Raw genomic sequence first — 21,597 nt, 5'->3', positions numbered from 1 at the left:
ATAAAAATTTTTGGTTTTACAGCTCCTTACGCTGGTATTGGAAGCATAACTGACAACTGTGTAGTTGAGCCTTGCTTGCAAGCATGTCAGGCTGCTACATGAGGCATGTATATATAAGATTGAGACAAGGCTAAAGCACAGAAGCTTTACACAGATGTTAATATTAGAAATTTTTTAAAAAGGAGTGAAATTCATCACAGCATTGAAACATTATAGATTTGATCTGTTTATTTCTTGGTTCAAATGAAACAGCTACAGAAAAAAAAAGACTCAGTTTGTCTCGTGTGAGATATGGGTCCAGAAGTACAGTTTTATTTGTTGTACAATTCATGGAACTGTCTGGGAGTGAATGCCCTCCAGAGGCTCATTCATAAGATAAATTGGCCTGAAATTCATTGGTCTTGCAGACTGTCTGTGCTTCTGTATGTATGTCTCACTCTCTCCTTCCTGTTTTTTAGCAGCAACACTCGAACAAGCTCACAAACACACACATACCCTCACGCCCTTGTGTTCTTTTGTGTTTCATGGAATTGCCGTGAGCTTGAGCTAAAAGAAGGGTAAAAAACACCTATGTCTGTCTGCATAGCTGAAGTCCAGCCTAGGGCCTCCTAGGCTTCAGTGAAGTGTGCTGTGATTTGACAAGGCCAGTGACGAGAGGCACTGTAAATATCCAGCTGTCATGTGACTCATTTAATGGCCTCAAGGAACCAACGAAAGGTCAATGTTTTCTGATGCCATTGCCAACAACTAAATTAAGTGACTTCATCTCTTGCTCATGCATTTCTCCCATTTTAGGAGATGGATACATTTGAGTTGCTGCATCATTTTGTGCAGACACCACTACAATCATTTCTACATACATTTCTGGCAGTACACACAAAAAGCATGCACACACACACATACGCGTCCTCATGCATATCATCTGTGAAAGTGACAGCAGTATATTAACACGTCTCCACAGCTTCTCTGATAAAGCAAATTATGATGCAACGCCTTTATACCAGCTCTGTGCAAAAGGTTAAATAACCTCATTTAAACTTAAACCATTATATAAAAGAATGAAAATCAGCTTTTCTGTGAATTTGCATGTCTCTCCTAACATGGTGTTACCTCTTTTTCTACCTCTTACTGTTAATGAATGAGTACCTGTGTGGAAAGTTCTAGTACCACAAAAATATCTTGCATCATCAGACAAAAAATAGGAACACAGTGTTCAAAAATCTGCAAAGGAAAGTGGGATATCAGGTAGTCTGCTGCAAAGAAATACAACACCGTAACTAGTAGATGTTTTAAAGTAAAAAGGAAATAAGTGCCTATGTGTGTCCAAAACCCCTGAAACTCTCCAACGGCTCCAGTGGAAAAGCCACTAATGAAATATCTCTCCCATGTCCTAAAACACTCATCGCACAAATTCACTGGGCAAATTAAAATCCATTTTTCAGTGTGCAACTGGTCTCTCTGAATAAAATGTGGTTTACTTTGTTCAGTTTACCGTGCCTTGGGGAGACATGGGAAATCAGGGAGGAAATAAGTAACAAAACTATCAGCCAAAGCACACGAGCAAGACTGGCAGATTGTGGCTCTCCCTCTGTGTAAGCTGAGTGGTGATGAATCTAACAAGTCTGGGATTTGTGCACAAAGCTTTAAAGTAATCTGTCATGTCAAACTTCCAAATAAAGGCAGGTAACATCTCTGCTGAGAGACAGGCAGTACACTGGGGGTTTCAAGTGGCGCAGAAATGCACCTTACAGTATAATCAGAGGAGGGGGGACTTAGTATTAGTTTTATGGTTAGCAATGGTGGGTGGTTGGTTAGTCTTTGGCGCAAGTGGTGGATCTGACTGGGAAAATCAAGGACACTGCTCACTTTTATAAAAGTTATTAGTCAATCAAAAGGTAGTTCTGCATGAAAGAATATGGAGTTCATTAATCTGTATTGGTTTGGTTCATTTCTATGTCTAACTGTCTCTATTAGTTTAATTATGGTGGATTACAAATTATGCATATAAAAAGTCACTTATAGCATATTATTAAATTATTAAATAACTGATAAAAAATAAATTCCACTGGGATTGCAAAACAACTTTTTTGATCAATCACAATCCACACAGCATCATTGGCAAAGGCTAAAATGTGAGTCTCCCGCATCACTTAGGGGGCATATTTTGCTGGCCGACTAGCCTGGTTGCACAGCCAGGTGCATAGGTTTCCAAGATATTTGTAGACAATGACGTAAAAGAACAAACATTAGAAATATTGGAAAGCCCAGTTGTTCTTGATTAAGCTATTTTTGTGCACAGCAGCACACAGTTTGTTATAAAGTTATAGTTGCTGAAACTATCAAATGAGACCATAAACTAATCAGGAAAGTGTTTTGTGAGGTCATCTATCAAGTCCTTTGCCCATAGACTTCGATACAACTGCAAATCTTTTTGCAACTAGACATGTCGCCCCCTCCTAATGATCATAAAGAACTCAGAAACTTCTGGCTTCATTTTACCGATGGGGCTGCAGCCATCTTTTATATACAGTTAGATTTGACCAAACATTAGTGTGTTACCTGACTTTCATCTAGTACCTCCAGCAGTACAAAGATGTACTTTAATCTGCAGAATATCAACACACTGATTGGGTGGTGTAAGGGGGGAGGGGGTGCAAAGAAACTGTATTGTTGCAATTGTTTTAGGTCCAGCATGATCTCTTCTCTGTGACAAAACTGAGACAACATGTGTTTTAACAACAAATGACTTAATCATAATACACCCTCATGAATTTTGAAACGTTGCAGGTTATGACAATGATAGACATGAACTCGTAAGACCAAATGATCTATAAATGATTTTAGTAAGTACATCACTTATTCATGTTGTAGTTCACAATATACTGAAGACACAAGACACAAGACAATGAATTTGTGGAAAGTGATAAAAAAAAAAGAAAAGAAAATATGGCTTTACATTTTTTCTTGTTTGATTGTACAGATTGTACATTTATTCCAATAGGTTTATTGATAAAAAGCATTTAAATGAAAATGTTAGGAAAAATTCAGATTAAGTATTGCCAAGTAAGTATGTCTATAGTCTTTATATATCATAGGGAATACTTGATTTGTATTTAGATATCATAGATAGGGTGTCAAAACTTGTCAAATACCTTTTTAAAAATCTGATATCACTTAAAGCTTGATATCAGTGCCAGCTGGATCCGTTTCTCCTAAAGGAGAGTCAGGTTTGACAAAACAGGCAATTTAAATTTATACTTAGATTACACATAGACATTGTAGGTTTTATATATCATTAATAAATGATGAATACATAAAAAACAGCGTAGCCCTGATAAGATGCCAGAAAAGCATCCAATTAAATACCGTGCTATACCATCAGCGACTGCTCAGGGGAAAAATAAAATCACCCAAGCAGGCAATTCATGTCCAGGGTATGCGTTTGGCACTTTTATAAAAAGAGGTAAGTGGACAGCAACACACAAGATACATGAATGTGAGATTTAGCTGAATTGCTGCTTTAATTAAACAAGAAGCACAGCCTTAACCATACTTTCCTATATTTAAGATTGTGCTTACCTATGAGCTCTGTGTTACAGCTGATTTCAGCAGATTTTAGGTCACAGGCGTTGGCACTGACCAGACCGTTGGTGCTTGTGATTATAACCATCTTTTTTCCTGTAATTAGCAATTACCGAAGCTCTTCTCCAAGATGTTGAGGGGGCTGGAGAAGTGGTTTGGGATGGATTAAAGCTGACGTCAATGGCAAATGCAAATGTGCTTCTTCTAGCTTTATGTAAAAGCTCTGAATTGGGGGCTTAGCAGGGAAATTTTGTCCACATGCTCTAACCCATTCTTGTCAGCGCTGGAAGGATTGCGTGGTCTCGCTGATGGGTTGGACGACCAGCTCCCTCAGCTTTGAAGCTGATAAACCTTTTAAAACCATGACAAATATTCTCCTGCAATTTTGCCAGAGGAAAGTCAAAGAAATGAAATAGGTATCGGGAGCAAGCAATATGAAAATTTGCTCCAACTACCTTGAACTCCACACCATACAGCCAAGGTTTTTTTGTCTTTCTCTTAAAGGCTGAAGTGCTTATTCTTGCGCTGCTTTGAACTTGCAGTTGCTGTCTCTTCTTGAGCATTTTTCTTTTTCCTGGGTAAAAAAAAAAAATCACTATAAGTCTAGCAGCATGTAATGTCACATAGAGACCTGTGGCGTGTAGGGAAACAGTGAACAGCCAGCATTTTGCTGCACAACCTCCATGTCAGTGGCCGACATGGCTGCATGGCACAAGTTAGGCGGCAAGGGTGAGACATCCAGACAGTTTCCATAGTGATGTGGTTGAATGGAGGGGATTAGCAGGGGCAGTGTGGTGAGAAAGGATTGCAGGCTTCTGTCAAAGCTTCCATTTAAAGAGTTCCATGTCGTGGCTCCTTCCTATTTGGATATGCTGATGATGGACCTTTCGTTTCCCTTCGCTCCCCACACCTCACACAGACATGTTTTATGTGCACTGAAACTGCCACTTCCTTCTCAGTGGTGGTTTCTCAGGTGTAAAATATGTGATTAGCCAGCTTTGCACAGAGACATATGACACCAGTGCATAATTTACATACCAAAAAATAAGGATGGGGGTAATTATTTCATCAAGGTTGGCTTTAGACACTAACCAAGGACAAACTATTCAAATAATTAACATGCTGCATGATACAGCAATTTAACCTTCAAGCTGCACCCCCCAAAAAGGTGCTGACTGTTTTCTCAGTACATATTTAAGACCTCTTATATACTGTTTAGATCTTTTAGACAATTACAGACCGATTCACAACCTTCATTTTATTTCCAAATGTCTCAAAAAATGTTGTTGGAAAGAAACAATGTAATTATTTTCACTGCATGAAGCACTACTACTAATTTCCTCATAGCCTCAGATACTGGACTTAGACCTGTATTTGTCCTGCAAAATCTAAGTGCAGCAAATTACTAGTGAGACAAGGACACACCACTGGAATTAGCGGAAAAGCAGTGCGTTGGTTTGAATTGTATCTATCTGATATAAGCACAGAATGCCGCAAAGTTCTGTGCTAGGGCTGGTACTTCTTATATATGCTTCCCTTAGGCATGTGCAAAGTCGCACACAAAGTTTTGAGTGATCATGCCCCATCATATCTTAAAGACCTCATCAAACCAATAGAGCACTTTGCTCTCAGACTGCAGCTTACTTACAGTTCCTGAGTTTCTAAAAGTAGAATGGGAGGCAGAGCCTTCAGCTATCAGTATCCTCTCCTGTGGAACCAGCTCCTTTTTTAAGTTCATGAGACAGACACCATCTCTACTTTTAATATTAGACTTAAAATTTTTCCTTTTGAAAAAAGATAATACTCAGGGCTTGGTCATGTGACCCTAAACCACTGCTTAATGCTACTATAGGCTGCTGGAAGACTTCCCATGATTTATTTTTTGCTTCTTCTCCACACCCCTTTTTTCATGCTCCATATATGTATGTATACCATTAATTGCATGTCAGTAACCTTTGTTTTCTTTCACCCATAGTTTTTTTGGTCCTGTTTGTTTTTTCTGGTCTCTTTACACACTCCTCTTTTGTGTCTTTTCTTTCCCGTTACCTCCAACCGGTTATGGCAGATGGCTGCTCCTCCCTGAGCAAGGTTTTGGTGGAAGTCTTCCTGTTAAAATTGAGTTCTTCCTCCCCACTGTTACCAAATGCTTGCTCATACCAAATCATCTTGTCTCTAATACTGTAATGTCTTTACAATATAAACTTCCACAAGATGCTGTTGTTAAGTCATGCTGATGTTCAAATAAATTTGATTTTAAATCTGTATAGTGTGCAGGGCACTCATAGTAGCGGTTTAATTTTGTGTATATTGAAATGCTCTCTGCATATTTTCCTTCAATAAAAAAACACTCCTAATGTAATAATTATTCAGCATTTAGGAAGCTGATTATTGTGGATTTGCCATCCATTTATAATCAACTTGTGTTAATCCTATAAACATTTATTTTTCATCTATCGCTCTGCAACATTGTTTGGAATTATGTAATGCCCAGAGAGCCTTACTAAGCATAAGATTATGGGAGCTGATATACAACTCCTAATTGCACAAAGAAAGTACAAGAAGAGCAAGAAGATAGAGACAATCGGTATATAATTCAGGGTGCTTTTGACTCACTTGTGTGGTTTACATATAAACATGTCATTTATCGAAACTCAGGTGGGCAGATATATAAAATGATTCAATCTGAGACCGGACTATTGTTTCAGAAATGTATCTATGGTAATGAGAAAAAGGCAAGGCTTCCAAAACATTAAAAGTATCACTAGATACAATGTTTTCAGATTGTACATTAATATAGAATATCGACATAAAGTGAAGAGTAGAAAAATCTGTTGTGATCTATTTTAAGGTAAATTTGGGGAAAATGGTAAAAGTCTTACATCATAGATATGTATCCAATTAAGCCCTCTCCTGAGAGTGAGGAAAAGGGTTAGATAACAACATATGCTGCCAATTGAATTAATAAGAGTGACGTCTGTCCTGCCAGTTTTTTTTATTCATATGGCAGAAATGATAAGATTCAGCTGCAAACAACAGACAATGTTATATAAACAACTAATATAAGCAAATAGTTATAATATAATGATTACAATGTAGAATATGTTATATCTATATTCGGTGTATGTTATGTCTCCATTCATACAAACAGTATAAATTCAGGCTATGAGTGGGCAAACAATGCTGCTCTTCTGTGCTTATTTTTTTTTTTATTAAAGGAGACTATTTATTGTAACATTTCTTGTAAATTCTCATTTCATCGCTTAAATATGTAGTAAGTGTCTGGAAATTAGGCTGTGTGTACTGAAACCAGTATGTCCAGTGTGCCAAATAACCTTTTCAATTTTGATCATATTATTTAAAACAATGACTGAAGCTGTTTTTGCTAGAATACAGTCAAACTCATGGGTCTAGGATCATTTGTTTCAAACGTCCTTTTAATCTTGGCCGTGCATTTGTATGTTGGAGTGTAATTCTGAGTAGCCTAGATGTGTTTTTTAACCCTCAGAAGCCTAATCTGCACCATTAATGGACTTTTTGTAGAAGTTAATTAACCATTTTCAGTGATAGAGGCACAGCAATCCCAGTAGAGAGCCATATAAGGAGGGAGAAACGGAGGCCGATTATGTTGTTGCCTAGCAACGCATGTACAAAATTTGAAGCGATTTAGTGCCCCCATACTGGTTATCATGGAGGTCATATGTTTACTAAATCCACACCGTGTGCTGGCTGTCACACAGGGTTGTCAACACATCAGCATGGGTACCTGTCTCCGTCCTGCTCGGTGCATGGTGACAGGTCGATGCCAAACATGTTAAAGCTGCAGCTGGGCTGAATGTCTTTTAAATCATGACTATCTAATTCCATGGATTTGTGGAAACAGCATTTCTTTTGAATGAGTGGTAAATGCAGCGTCTGAATCCCAAAGGAGGAAAAAGCTAGTCTTTTACAACGTTGCACAGTTGATCCCTCCAGGAAGGTAAAATAAGGGGAAATAACACAGTAAAGAGAAACAAAACAAAAGCTCTGCAAATTTGCTAGATGCTTCACTCAGTATTGCTGAAATCTCATTAGTCAGCCCACATAAATAATTCTTACATCCCACAATACTTACTACGCGTGTAAATAATCTGGCAAAAGCTGTTTGTTGTAAAAAAAAAAAAAAGAAAAGAAAAGAAAAAAAACATTTAAACAACCAAAAAAATGTTCCCTCAGCTTGTTTTGCCTGGTTGTAAATCTCGTGCGTGTGTGTGTCTCTGTGTGTGTGTGTGTGTGTGTGGGGGGGGGGGGGGGGGGGGGGGGGGTTATATATACATATTTTTGTGTGTGTGTGTGTGAGAGAGAGAGAGAGAGAGAGTAAAGGGAAAAAAAGAAGTCAAACAAAGAGCGAGAGAGAAAGAGAGATGTAGGGAAGAAAAAAAAGAAAGAGGCGAGACAGAGCTGCTGAGGCACTCACTTCACAGCAATTTAGGTCATGCTAAACAAATGCTATACTAAGGAAGCACAGACAAATACGAGTATCAAGCCTTGAAGTAATTCCAGTATCTTTAGAGGCTGTGTACTGTGAATATTCTGACATGGTGGCTAAAAACATAAGAAACTGTGTACATGAAGTCTCAAGCATCTCTGTGCAGCGTCTGTAGGTGTAAGGTAAATTTAATAAATCATTCCTGGAAGGGAAGATCAAATTATATTATGCTCTACACAGAAATACTGAGTGAGCATATATTCAGTTATGCATTACTTCCCTAGTGGAATACATGCAGACTAGTCCCTCTATGATCAAGACACAAGTGGTACTGCATCGATATTATACTACACAAGTCCAAAAACAATGTACAGCAGCAATCATGGTTACAGGCTGTTAAAAAGGGAGACAGCAGGTGAGAAGAGGCTGCACATCCAGGCTTCTGACAGCACAACTCTTACAGGGATTACCTAATAAGACAGACTTATATTTTAAATATCCTGTAGGAGACAGACTTGGTGTTAAAACAAAGGATTTATAAATATTTTATGTTGATTTTTAAATATATATTTGAATTGCATGTTCTGTGTTTTTAAAATTGGACTGAAACGTTCTTTTCTTCTTCTTCTGCAACATATATGTGGTCGTTTAAAAACATTTTCTTGATGCTGAACAAAAGGAGCAATCCACGTCACAGATGCCCTGTTTTTATTTCCTCAGTCCAATGAATGAATTCATCCGTCCTTATTAGACACTGCAGCTTTAAAAAAAACCCACTAAACTAAAAACACTACAAGTAAAACCATCGCTTCCACTGTACATTCTCAGCAAGTCACCACACTGACTTGCATGTTTACAATAAACATAGAATGGGATGTGTACACAATTCCAGCAGAAGGAGAAAAACAACTCTGCGACAATATGAATAAAATATGTGAATTGCTTATGATTAGCATACTAATGACTAATCACCATGCTAATCAGTTCATTTTGTGGCCTCAAATTGCAGAGGGGTGTTGAAAAATGAGTCCATGAAGATGCATTTGAAAACAGAGAATTGCATAGAGATTACCTGGCAGTTAAAACAATCACTTCAAGGTAGGTTAATAAAACAGTATTGACACCAACATAGAAAATGGAGTGACCTGCCCTCATCCTCGGGAGAGTATTTAAGCACTGTTTCAGACATTAAAAAAAGGGTTTACATTAAATTTTAATGCTTTTACCCATTTGAAAAAAAACCTTATATTTAAAACCCTAAACAAAACATTTAAGTGCTCTTTTTTTTTATTCTTGATTTAATATTTTTCTTATTTTTAAAAAATTTCCATTATTTATTATATTAATAGAACTGAAGAATTGGCCATATTTTATTTTTAATTTTCCAAAGTATGTAGTAATTATACATTATTTGAAATGCATTAGGCACATATCTAAGGTGTCAATTTAAAAAACATCTATACATTAGGGTTGAAAAATGACAATAAGCAAACAGTGTTAAGTGAATTGCACTTTGGCTGCATCCTTCTGCAAACACCTCCCTAACATTTAAATGATTTTACAGCCAGTGGGCCTGTAAAGAGGGGCAACCCAAGCCTCAATCTCACTCATGTACTCTAAAAGCCATTACAAGAAAGGACAAGTAATTCCAAACTAATGGAGCACACACAGCATTCACTTGGAGCCAAATACAGGCTTCTGGCTGAAATTAAGAGTCTGATGAAAAGGGCTGGTGAAAAGGGCAGTGAGCTGAATCAAACCAAAGCTGAGGGGTTAGGAGGTCAGCTGGCTGAGAGTGCATGTCACCAGCCTATTGGACATGCCTGTGTGCTCCATCAGCAGGTGTATAAATATGTGTCATGTTTCACACTCCATGTCCGCAGGGACGGCAACCCAGATGGGATTTTAAATGCTGCATTTAATGTGGTATCATTTAGTAGGTTAGTTCACCCCTCATTGGTTTGCCATCTGGTGCCCTCTCAGCCTGTGATAGGAACATTCACACTGGAGTCTCTGCTCCTGATCTCTCTGCCAGAGCATTTCCAGCAGTTTGCTCCACAGTCAGCTTGTATTCCCTCCACCTCAGCTCTGTCACATAAAACATTTTTCAAATTCTGCAGCAGGGAACTAAGTGTTAGCAGTCAGCACGTGTGGAGTATGAAAGCAAACTACAAGCATGGAGGCAAACTACAAAGCCTTCAAGTTACTCAAATGACAGGCAGGATAAGCCAACGTGAAATCACTGATCACGCAAGAAAAATAGCTAAGCTAAAGAAAACAAAGTTGTTCCTAAAATTGAAGTAAATCTAACAAGTGGGCCTATATTTATGTAATTTACTTACCTTTGCACTTTAAATTCACAAGCTGTTCCACAAAGATGTTTCGTTCTTGTCTTCTACTTCCAGAAGGTTTACTTTAGAAGCAAGAATAAAGAAAAATTAAAAACCTACTACGAGTGGATCCATTCTTCGCTGTTCCACGTGTTTAATAGTTCCCCCAAACCATTTTTTTTAATCTTTAAGTGTTTTCCTTTTCCTTTTTCTTTTTCAGTCTTTCTTTTTTAATTGCGAGCTTATAGTCCACGTGTTTATTCTTCTCATATCATCCCCCCATTTGTGGAAGACGTCGGGCTTTGGACGATTACAGGCAGAGTTAGACAACCAGCCAATGTTCCCTCCCTTTATTGACGGGCTCCCTTTATCACAATTTGCCAGATTTGCAGACAGCCGGTAACTGGCCTCCCCTTCCAAATACACGCGTTTGGAGCAGATAATGTTGCTTATATTAGCCCCCATATGTTTCCATTTTGCACCTCGATTTATTAGTGCGGGGGGGGGGTGTCTTTCGTGTGCATCTGAATGTGGAGGGAGGGGGGGTCATCTTTTGTGTAGCCAGGAGCAGAAGATCCCAAAATCTCATTTTGGCACCTGAATAAAATTCTTTTTTAAGCCCCTGAAATAATCGCAGTTTATCGCTTTTAAAATGAGGAATAATTGTGAATGGGAAATCTTTATTTCAGCCAGTGTTTTACAAAGTTGCTCTTCTTGTTTGGGGGGGATAATAGTCAAAAAGGAAAAAATGTGATTACCTGTTTGACAGCATTAATTAAAATGTAAAGGAGGAAATCGTTTGAAATAATAAAAACAAACAGGCTGCAAGTGCGATGTCAGTGCAGCCTATAGATGAGGATGAGGAGGATGAGTGGGGGGGGGGCGACTTTGAGATGACATTGAGGCTGTGTAGATGGGAGTTGAGTCTCTGGTTGTTGATGTTAGTCGCACAAGGCGAAGCGGCTGCTGCCCGTGTTGATTCAGCCTCCTCCTCCTCCTCCTCCTCCTCTTCATCCTCCTGGTCTTCAGCACTGCTCCCCGCTGGACAGCTCCTGCTTGGACCCCTCTAATGCTGCATGGTCCCTTTAAGTCTTTTAATGGAAGTAAAATCTATTTATGTTTCAAGAAATATTGGGAGTTTACAACTTCACCCACAGGAGGAATCTACGGATACCTCGTTCCGAGATTTGTGGCAGGCAGCGTATCCTCGGCGGCACAGATCACAGATTGACTGTGAGTAAACTGGGTGCTGAATTCTTGCGTCTGTCTGTGCGTGTGTACGTGTTTGAACACCTATACAAACGAGGCTGGTTAAAGCATGGTTATTATTTTTATTTATATTATTTTTCTTATCATGTGATAATGATTAAACTGTGAATGGGGCTAGCGACATGTAGCTGGTATTCATGTAAATTGCACGATGATCTCTGAACCTACGCGCTGTATCCAATTAAATGGTGTATTGATTGCTGCATGCCAGTCATTTGGATGTTGCAAGTGTGGAGAGGACGCGATTTCGTGCGTTTAATAACGCGCAAGGTTCTCAATTATTCGGGTAGATTGGGGTAGGAATTTGTGCAGCCTGGTGCGTAAAGCTTTTACGCATTGGAGATCCCTTTGTCCCTACAATGCGTTTTGCATTCGAGTTTGTTTGAGAGGTTTATTTTGTATCCCTGCTGCTTTCAGCTCTTTACGTGGTTAACTGTTAAGAATCTGTAGGTGGTAATTGGTGGACTTCGCTGTGCTTAAATCTCATAGGCTATTTGCTATCGCTACGGTGCGTCTTGCGCTTATGTGTATGTTTTGGATCCTGTAATTTGTCTCCAAGTTTGTTTGCTTTTTTTTATAAATATTTTTTTCGGTATCTTTTAATAATATTTGCTGGATAATTAATTGCAAACATTGTTTAGGCTTCCATGTCTGCTGGTCTGGCTTTGAATGCTGTTAATTTATGTGCAATCTACCGTCTGTGTTTTAGTTCTGGGGCAAGTCAGCATGACTTTGCCCTCGATGGTTTTTGTTGTTTGTTGAGTCTGACATAAATGGAAATTTTTTCTTCAGGGTGCCAAATGATCGGGAGGTTCGCTAGTCTGCGTTTTCATATTCATACATCAGAGATAAACAGTGTTTATATTTGATTTCCATTCTTTTATTACACCTGCCGGGAGTATAACATGTCCATATTTGCTTATTAAATAACCACTTTTTCTGCGCTCCCTTGAAGAGACAATCAATTAGCCTACTCTATTACAGGTTAACGACGACTGACGAGCCTTGTGCGCACAGGCTTCATCTCCAGACATTTGGTCCAGGGGTTAGGTCGAAAAACCGCGAAGCTGCTGTCTACGTGGACTGGTGCTGAAGCCTCCCGTCCGACTGCCAGGACCTCTGCCAAATCCAGAGACATGGCGACGAACGGCACCAAAACGGATGGACAAGTCACAGAACTGAATGAGGTGGCCACTAATAATGACAAACCCAAGTCACTGGACGTGAAACCCGAAAAGCAGAAAAAGGAGGTGCCTGATAGAGAAACATGGAGGGGGAAATTTGATTTTCTTCTGTCGTGTGTGGGTTATGCAATTGGACTGGGAAACGTGTGGAGATTTCCCTATCTCTGTGGAAAAAACGGTGGAGGTAAAGATTATTTTCACAGCTAATTTAACTGCATGTATCATTCAGTTCTATGATACACATAGTCGAGCTGACCAAAGTGATCGTGCTGATAACATAAAAATAATTAAATCATCGCCATGTAATTAATTTACTCTAGGCAATTTTAGCCTAAAATTGCTAACTCGTAAGTGCATAACGTAATCTCCTTTTGTCCATCCAGGGGCCTTCTTAATTCCCTATTTTTTGACCCTTATATTTGCTGGGGTCCCCTTGTTCCTGTTGGAATGCTCCCTCGGTCAATACACATCAATTGGAGGGCTTGGTGTGTGGAAACTGGCTCCTATGTTTAAAGGTATATGAACAGAATATTTATAGGTAACCAGAAAATATTTACTTTGATGAAAAAAGCATGAATATTTATGATGTTGATGCTTATAAGAAATAAGTATGGCCATCACTATATGTGGAGGCCACACTCAAATCCAATAATAGTTGTATAGTGGCTAATTCATTTTTCTGTGACAGGTGTGGGCCTTGCAGCGGCTGTTCTGTCCTTCTGGCTCAACATTTACTACATTATAATCATTGCTTGGGCCATTTACTACCTGTACAACTCCTTCACCACTGTAAGTATTATACAGTGTGTTTCATTTAAAGCTGAAGGAAAGATAAGAGCAAGGTTGTTCATTGGGAATGTAGCCTGCAATATCTGCAAGAAACTGGTAATCCCTAAATTTGTCATGGAGAAAGAAATCGCAAATTTCTATTTTTCAGGATCTTCCATGGAGCTCATGTCACAATGAATGGAACACAGAGAGATGTTATACAAACTACAGCATTGCAGACACCACCAATCTCACCAGTGCAGTGGTGGAGTTTTGGGAGTAAGATATTGACTGCTTTCTCTTGCTTTTCACAACAGCAGCGCTTTAAACTGTCCTGCATGCTTCCCCGAGCTACATAAAAGACAGCCTCCTCTGCTGCATGGTTATTTCCCTGTGTGTGTATAATAGTCTTATTGTTGCTTCCTCTGACTTATAGGCGCAACATGCATCAAATGACTGATGGCTTGGAGAAACCAGGCCAGCTTCGAGTGCCACTGGCAATAACGCTAGCTATTGCCTGGGTCCTCGTGTACTTCTGTATTTGGAAAGGGGTTGGCTGGACAGGAAAGGTAAGATGTTTGATAGATTTGGTTACCCAAGACCTCTGATGCTATGCTGATTCCCAAAGTGGAACACTATGTGAGCTATGCAATATTAATCACTTTAATATCAGCTCATCAATCATTCAAATTGCAATCAGTATCGTCCAGATTTGTTTCAAAATAGGAGAGGAGTTAGCATAAACTCATGTTCACTAATCCTGCTCTGCCTTATGGTGGCTCCCCTAATTCTGCTTCTCCTGACACTTCCTCTATCCTGCATGTGGATTTGTGATAGGTAGAGCAACAAACAGCCACTTGCAAGAATCTGGCTTTATCTTTTCCCTTTACTTGGGGCAGATTCCCTCTCTTGGGGTGCCACATTTTGAAAGTGTGGTTTATCACATGACCATGGAAAATAATATTTGGTTTGGTCACAAAATATCCCATCCCCCATCGCCCCATGCTTTGCACACACATATCTTACGATGTGTGAGAAATTCAGAGAGACAAACAGGCCAGCTGTAAGTGAAGTTTTATTTGCTTTTTTGTTGTTGTTGTTGTTGTTCGGAAAAGCTACAGAAACTTTACAGATCTCATGAAAATGTATAAATCTATGGATCATATATATTGTTAAAATGCAGCGATGTTACCCCGCTGATAACGGTCTTACATTTTCAGGTCGTTTACTTCTCAGCCACATATCCTTACTTCATGCTGTTTATTCTCTTCATCCGTGGGGTGACTCTACCTGGAGCTAGAGAAGGAATTTTGTTCTATATCACCCCTGACTTTGAAAAGCTCAAAGAATCTGAGGTAATGACATATTATTACATGATTCATACCCATGTACTGCATGCCTGAGTGAGCAAACGACGGCCTCATGCAGTTATTTTCTCCTTTTTTCAGGTATGGCTCGATGCAGCTACCCAGATCTTTTTTTCCTACGGATTGGGATTGGGGTCACTTATAGCTCTAGGCAGTTATAACCCTTTCAATAATAATGTTTACAGGTAAGACTGGTGATGATTCATGAACAGGATGTAATCTTTGAGACAACGACAAAGACTGCTGCTGAATTTAATATATGAGAGTAAATTGCAATACCTGAAGATAGAAGTAATTAAATTGTTGCTACTTTATAAGATAACTTAATCCAATTCGATCTTACTCGGTAGAAGCTTTTAAAAGGAGGTTATAAATGTCAGTTCCTGGCATGAATATAATAAAAATCTAAGGCAGCTTCTTTCTGTTGGTGTGTGTGCTGGAGGAAAAAAAAGTACTATTATTGCAAAGCCTGTTTTCTCCAGCAGCCCCATGGTTCTGGGTCACATAAACAATCAGTTACATAAAAATAGTTGCATTCATTTTGTGCATTTTGAGCCCTTGATTCAAACGGATCTAGCTTTCTACAACATCTATATCTATAAAAATGTGACAATGGTCATGTTTGATGTGAGGTTTTGAATGGAAATATATTTATATCATTCACAATTAAGAAATATTGCATATATATATAAAACACTACAATGAAAAGGAACAGGTAACAATGATGACCTCATTTTGAGGTTTTTCAGAGAAGATCAGTTAAGAAGCACAAGAGTTAGTCAATTTAAGTCTTTGACACAAGCTGTATTTTACATTTCCTCTCCCCAGAGACTCCATCATTGTGTGCTGCATCAACTCGTGTACCAGCATGTTTGCTGGCTTTGTAATCTTCTCCATTGTTGGCTTCATGTCACATGTGACAAAGAGACCCATCGCTGATGTAGCAGCTTCAGGTAACTACAGATTGTTTTCTTCTGTAATGATTCTGCGTCTGCACAAAAAAGCTGCACTGTCATTGATGCTCACTGATGAACAGCATCAGTCAACACTTCTGTGTGAATATGTATGCATGTCGTTATCAGAATACTGTGAGAGGAACCCTGACGAAATATGATTTTTCCTGTTTTCCAACCAGGTCCTGGCTTAGCTTTTCTGGCCTATCCGGAGGCTGTAACCCAATTGCCCGTCTCCCCTCTCTGGGCCATTCTGTTCTTCTCCATGCTGCTCATGCTGGGAATAGACAGCCAGGTAAGGGGCTTGGAAATGATCTGCTCATGGGCTGACCTAAATATTTTAAATGCAGGTACATATCATGCAGCTCACCCCTGCTCTCTGCATGATAAGCATGCAATTTGCTTCTTGTGGACAGATATAGCTGGGCTTTGACATTGGCTGTCAAGTATTTTTAATGCAACTTTATCACCTCCATTTGCCTGCAGGTCCCTTTACGTGTGCGTGTGTTTTTTCTCTTAATATATGATAGCTCAGTTTGAATAAAGCTAGAGAAATTTGAACACCATATATGCAGTTACACAGTGCCCATGAGCATCAGCACTTCAAAGTAAAAGACTAATTTTAACCCTATTCTAAATGTCATATCAACAGTGCTTTTGCATACAAGAGCTATTACCAAAATGGCATCCAAGAAGTGAATGCTTGGTCATTCAGAAGATTACATTAGTGATTTTGTCCCATGGTTTGCTGCACACTGCGGTTCTTTGTTAGTCTAACCAGTTAAATAAAGGTTCTCTGTTAAAGAATGCGTTTTGCTACATAACTGCAAATCTCTGCAAAACGCAGAAATCCGTTCTTTTAAAAACACCCACATTAAAGAATATAAAAGCAGCAAAGTGCAAAAAAAGTGCTAGTATTCATATTTATCCCTAATGCTGTTTCTATGACTCTGTCCTTCAGTTCTGCACTGTTGAAGGCTTCATCACTGCTCTGGTGGATGAGTTTCCCAGAGTTCTTAGAGGTAGACGAGAGCTCTTCATCGCGGTTGTCTGTCTGGTGTCCTATGTGATTGGACTTTCAAACATCACGCAGGTACAGCAGGGCATCTTTCTCATATTACCACTGACTATTCATGGCGTTACGTTAAACAAATCAGTGAAAGAAAGGAGAAAAATTATTAAAAGATACAAGTAAAACATGTGCATCTATGTACTATGCAAAAGGCAATTTATATTTTAATCAGTGGCTTAAATTGATTACAGCACTAGAGTATATTTAACATAAAGTTTTCAATAACACCTATCAATTTCTCTGTAACCAGGGAGGAATCTATGTGTTCAAACTGTTCGACTACTACTCTGCCAGTGGAATGTCCCTGCTGTTCTTGGTCTTCTTTGAATGCATCTCCATATCCTGGTGCTACGGTGTGTATCGGGAATGTTCCATTAAACATAAGAGAAACAAAATAAGCTTCTTTTTTTTTTTTTACAATTTTAAAATAGGTTTGCAAAAAAAAAAAAAAAATCTAATATGTGAAAGGCTGAAAGCCTCAGGTGCATCCAGAGATATTTGCACAACTTCAAGCGACGTTCAGCCTCAAGGTCACGAGCACTCATGTGTTCCACCCCACCATCCTCATCATCATGCATGGCAGACCAGGGGCAAATTGAAATAAATTGGATATGAATATTTTGATCATAGATTCATTTGTCTCGCAGGTGTGAACAAGTTCTATGACAACATCCAGGAGATGATTGGCTACAAGCCTTGCATATGGTGGAAGTTGTGCTGGGTTGTATTCACCCCTCTCATTGTCGCAGTGAGTCCTCCGAACTAACAGAACAGTACATCTAAAGTCACGACATGAAAAATGAAACAATAAATAAAGTCAATATTACCTGCCTGCAGCCATGTCAGCCTAAGACAGTGCTGCCTGTAGTCAGTGGTGTCAGGATGCATAAAGGGTTTCATGTCTCCCACAGGGGGTGTTCTTGTTCAGCGCCGTACAAATGGTTCCTCTCACAATGGGAGACTATGTGTTCCCAAGCTGGGGTCAGGGAGTAGGCTGGCTCATGGCGCTGTCCTCCATGATTCTCATACCAGGATATATGATCTACATGTATCTCGGGCTGAAGGGCACTTACAAAGAGGTAAGAAGGAAATCATCTGTTGTTGGGTCACTGGGTAAACAGCACAGATTTTGCCAGCTTTTATTTGTAGGTTTTTAGCTTCACTCTGTAACCTAGTATCTTCTTTCTCTTATGTAATTATTTTCACCACGTGTTCTGCTCCCAGCGACTTCGGATAATGCTTCAGCCACCTGCAGTTGTCAGGCGACCTCAGGAAAATGGACCGGAGCAGCAAGTGGAAACCAACACCGCTAACCTGTCCAGCCCTGCCAATCCAACCAGTGCTGCCAGCCCTGCCAACCCGGCTCCTGCGAACACCGCCAGCCCCACCAGTCCAGCTCCTGTCAACTCAACCAGCCCAGTGACACCTGCTGCCCCTCCACCAGCTAATCCAGCCAGCGCCTCTAGCCCTGTGAATCCTGTGACAAGTCCTTCCACCACTATCACCACCACCACCACTACCGCAACTGGTCCCGCTAACCCACCACCCACCACAACAGTTAGCCCAACCAGCCCACCACCCAACCCAACTAGCCCACCAGAGCCCGTCAGCCCCCCGAACCCAACAAGCCCGACCTCTAACCTGACCAATGCCGAGGCCAACGTGTAGACAACAAAGAAACCCTCATGGAGCATGTAGACAAAAGAGAACATTACAAAGGACTTCCAAGATTATAATTGATTCACCTACCTCCAGGGGCAATATGTGATCAAAACAGATTTTCAAACCATGTTTAATTTTTTTCTGCATTTGTAAAACCAAGCCAACGATGTCTTATTGTTGGTTTGCATTCCGAAAACAATATCAAAGACTGTTAGTGTCCACAAATACAAGCATAATTCTGGGTAAAAAAAAATGTAAACATACTGTGTAATACTGTGAGAAAAGAAAAAAAAACTTAGAGATATAGATTAGAGATTTGTTGAATATCTTCATGAATCAAGTAAATTCCGTGTGAATATAGTAGATGAAGTAGTGAACAAAATTGACATCATTGAAGAGTGCAAAGGATGGCGTCAATTTTCCTTTTTTTTTTTTTTTTGTGGATGTTTTCTAAACCTCACACAGTTGTCTCTTTTCCAAATGTTGCTCTCTGTGAGGTAAAACATGGCCACACGGCAAACGGGGAGCTCTGAGTAAGCACAATGCCAATAAGAAGTTCATGTTAAGGAGCTCTGGAGCGATCCAGTATTTGTTGCAAAAGATTATGTGTGTGAGAGAGACTGTTATTTTTCCTTCATTTTTTCAGTGAAAAAAAGAGAGAAAACTTTTATGTGATCAAAACATTTTTAGAATTATTTTTAGGATGTTTTATACTATATGTGTTGTGATGGAGGACCAAAATCAATAGGCAGACAAAAGCAAAAACTATGCTATTAAGTATTCGGTTGGTAAAGCACAGGGTACAAAGAAGTACAATAATAATAATAGTGATGATGATAATAATAAAAAGCACAGGGTTCGAAAAGCGATTTACAAACATCGACTATCCCTTAATGCTGACAGTCAATCCTGTTTACGTTTTGCATGCTTTCCTCAGGAACATCAGTGAAATACTGCTGAAATGTCTCCTGACAAACAAAAGAAGAGAAACAGAGTAGGCCTTAAGCCAGTACACCAATTCCAACTAAGCCATAGTCTGTTTACATGACTGGGCAGAAGTACAAAATAGCACTTTGTATGCTAGCACAAAAAAAAACTGGACCAACTCTGTGTTTAAGTACAGTCATGTTTTTTTTCTTTGTGTGTCTTGATCAAATATAGTTTGATCAATATGTATTCAGCAATACATATGTAGGTGTATAAGCGCAGGCCATTAAGCAAGTGGTCTGTTTCTCTTTTTGTTGATGTTGTCTTTGCTTTACAACCGAAAAAGCATAAGCTTTAATTTTACCAGAGTTTTGCCATGGTGTGTCAAGACAATGTTAGTTTGCTTCTATGGCAGCTACTATGAAAGGCATCTGGTTGAACAGCACATGTTTACTTTGAAAAGCAAAACAACTGAGCGAAAATGTGAAATGGCTACAGTTCATGTCCTGTGAATTTTGTATAAAGTTAATCTACCACAGTTTTCTCTGGAAGTTTGTTGTAAAACTGTACTGTGTAAAACATGTAACTGTGAATGTCTGTAATACATTGGAAGTTATTGTCTAAATGTTGAAAAAACTGAGTTGCTGTTTTCTGCAATAATATTTTGATCACAGAAGCTAAAGCACATATCTTACAGAAATATACGAAATGATGATGATGATGATGATGATGACAATGAAGATGCTGACGATTATATTAATAATAGAACCTATGTCTAGTAAAAAACAATATTGTTTTGTATATTTTTAACTGTCTCACTGCCTAATGTAAAACATAATATAAACATGATATGTATCTAAATGGTGTCACATGATAAAGCACGATTGTTATGTTCTACAAACAGAAAAAGACTGAAAAAAATAAAGAGTTATAGAAAATATAAATACAACACATGCCTGGCATATGTCCCTTATAGCTTTTGTTTTTTAAACAAGCAGAAAGAAATAGTGGTTCTGGTAACACTGTTACCAGAAAATTAGGTCAACTCCAAATATCCTATCAAAAAAATAAAAAAAAATAAAAACATCCTGCACTGACTCTTCCTGCAGTAATTGGCTCTTGTTCCCTCGCTTGTAAATAAACCCTGTCCTTAGAGCATTTCTAGTCAAAAGATATAAGAAAGTGTGAAACCAATAAAATTACATGGATGGATTTGGTGGGGGGGGGCTTGAAGTGTTGTGTAGCTGCATTCATCTTTTGTTCTTTTAGAATGAGACCAGGTGGGACATGTAAAATAGCTGCTTCTGTAGCTTTGGCTGAAGATGACATCCAGTTTAACTCTATCATGTGGGTAAAATTAAACATCATTACAGTTAAAAAGTAAATAAAAAGCAATTACACATCAAGAGCGAAATTGACTGAAGCCCTTCCTTGTGGTTTACTGAGTGTCAAAAACACAAGCTGATAGAGAGGCCTCAGCAAACAAGAAAAACATCACCACAAAACAACTCTTGCCCCGGGGCCTGGCGTCCCCACCCGCCCCATCTCCCCAACCTCTTACGGCTCCTTGTGTATCTATGTGCACGTGTGTGCGCGCGCGCGCCTGCATCTTCTCCCCCACCTACCACAGTTGCTGCTTCCATTAGCTTCCAGTGTGATAAAAGAGACGGCACCAGCTGACACCACAACAATGACTCGCCGTGGATAAAAGAATGACTTGTCCCCTGTAGTAGCTCATGGCAAACTGTGCATGTGGGCATGTGCGCGTGTGTGCATGTGTGTGTGTAAGAAAGAGAGCGAGAGAGCAAAGAGAGAAAAAGAGGCAGGTCAGGGATAGAAAGCTATCTGTTTGAGTGGACTAGGCTTTGAATAATGCCTCTAATCGCAGCTCATATAAACTAGCCACTGATGGATGACTTAGTAGCCTCCTTTATTCCCAGTTGTGCAATTTAACATCATTACCTATCAAAACCAGTCACCACTGAGACAACCCAAACTGATGTCTTCTGTCCAAAAGA

At 39.3% G+C, this 21,597-nt stretch overlaps 1 protein-coding gene across 3 annotated transcripts; it reads left to right on the top strand.

Moving 5' to 3' along the window:
* Positions 1-11,303: 11,303 nt before the first annotated feature.
* On the top strand, positions 11,304-20,493 carry slc6a1a (solute carrier family 6 member 1a). 3 transcript variants are annotated; one of them, XM_040008244.1, is made up of 15 exons: positions 11,304-11,610; positions 12,631-13,014; positions 13,214-13,345; positions 13,519-13,619; positions 13,768-13,877; positions 14,035-14,167; positions 14,819-14,953; positions 15,047-15,150; positions 15,794-15,918; positions 16,101-16,213; positions 16,880-17,011; positions 17,241-17,343; positions 17,638-17,738; positions 17,902-18,069; positions 18,215-20,493. In XM_040008244.1, the coding sequence occupies exons 2-15, from the start codon at positions 12,783-12,785 to the stop codon at positions 18,656-18,658; spliced, it is 2,133 nt and encodes a 710-aa protein (XP_039864178.1). In that variant the 5' UTR covers positions 11,304-11,610; positions 12,631-12,782; the 3' UTR covers positions 18,659-20,493. The 3 variants fall into 3 exon arrangements, with proteins under 3 accessions (XP_039864178.1, XP_039864180.1, XP_039864179.1); XM_040008246.1 differs by lacking the exon at positions 11,304-11,610 and adding an exon at positions 11,640-11,962; XM_040008245.1 differs by lacking the exon at positions 11,304-11,610 and adding an exon at positions 11,986-12,154.
* The last annotated feature ends 1,104 nt before the right edge of the window (positions 20,494-21,597 follow it).

This window comes from Simochromis diagramma, unplaced genomic scaffold (genome assembly GCF_900408965.1).
Source record: "Simochromis diagramma unplaced genomic scaffold, fSimDia1.1 OVJJ01000545.1, whole genome shotgun sequence".
Lineage (NCBI taxonomy): Eukaryota > Metazoa > Chordata > Actinopteri > Cichliformes > Cichlidae > Simochromis > Simochromis diagramma.
The sequence above is the reverse complement of the archived record's forward strand: the minus strand, read 5'-3'. Positions and strand labels throughout refer to the sequence as shown.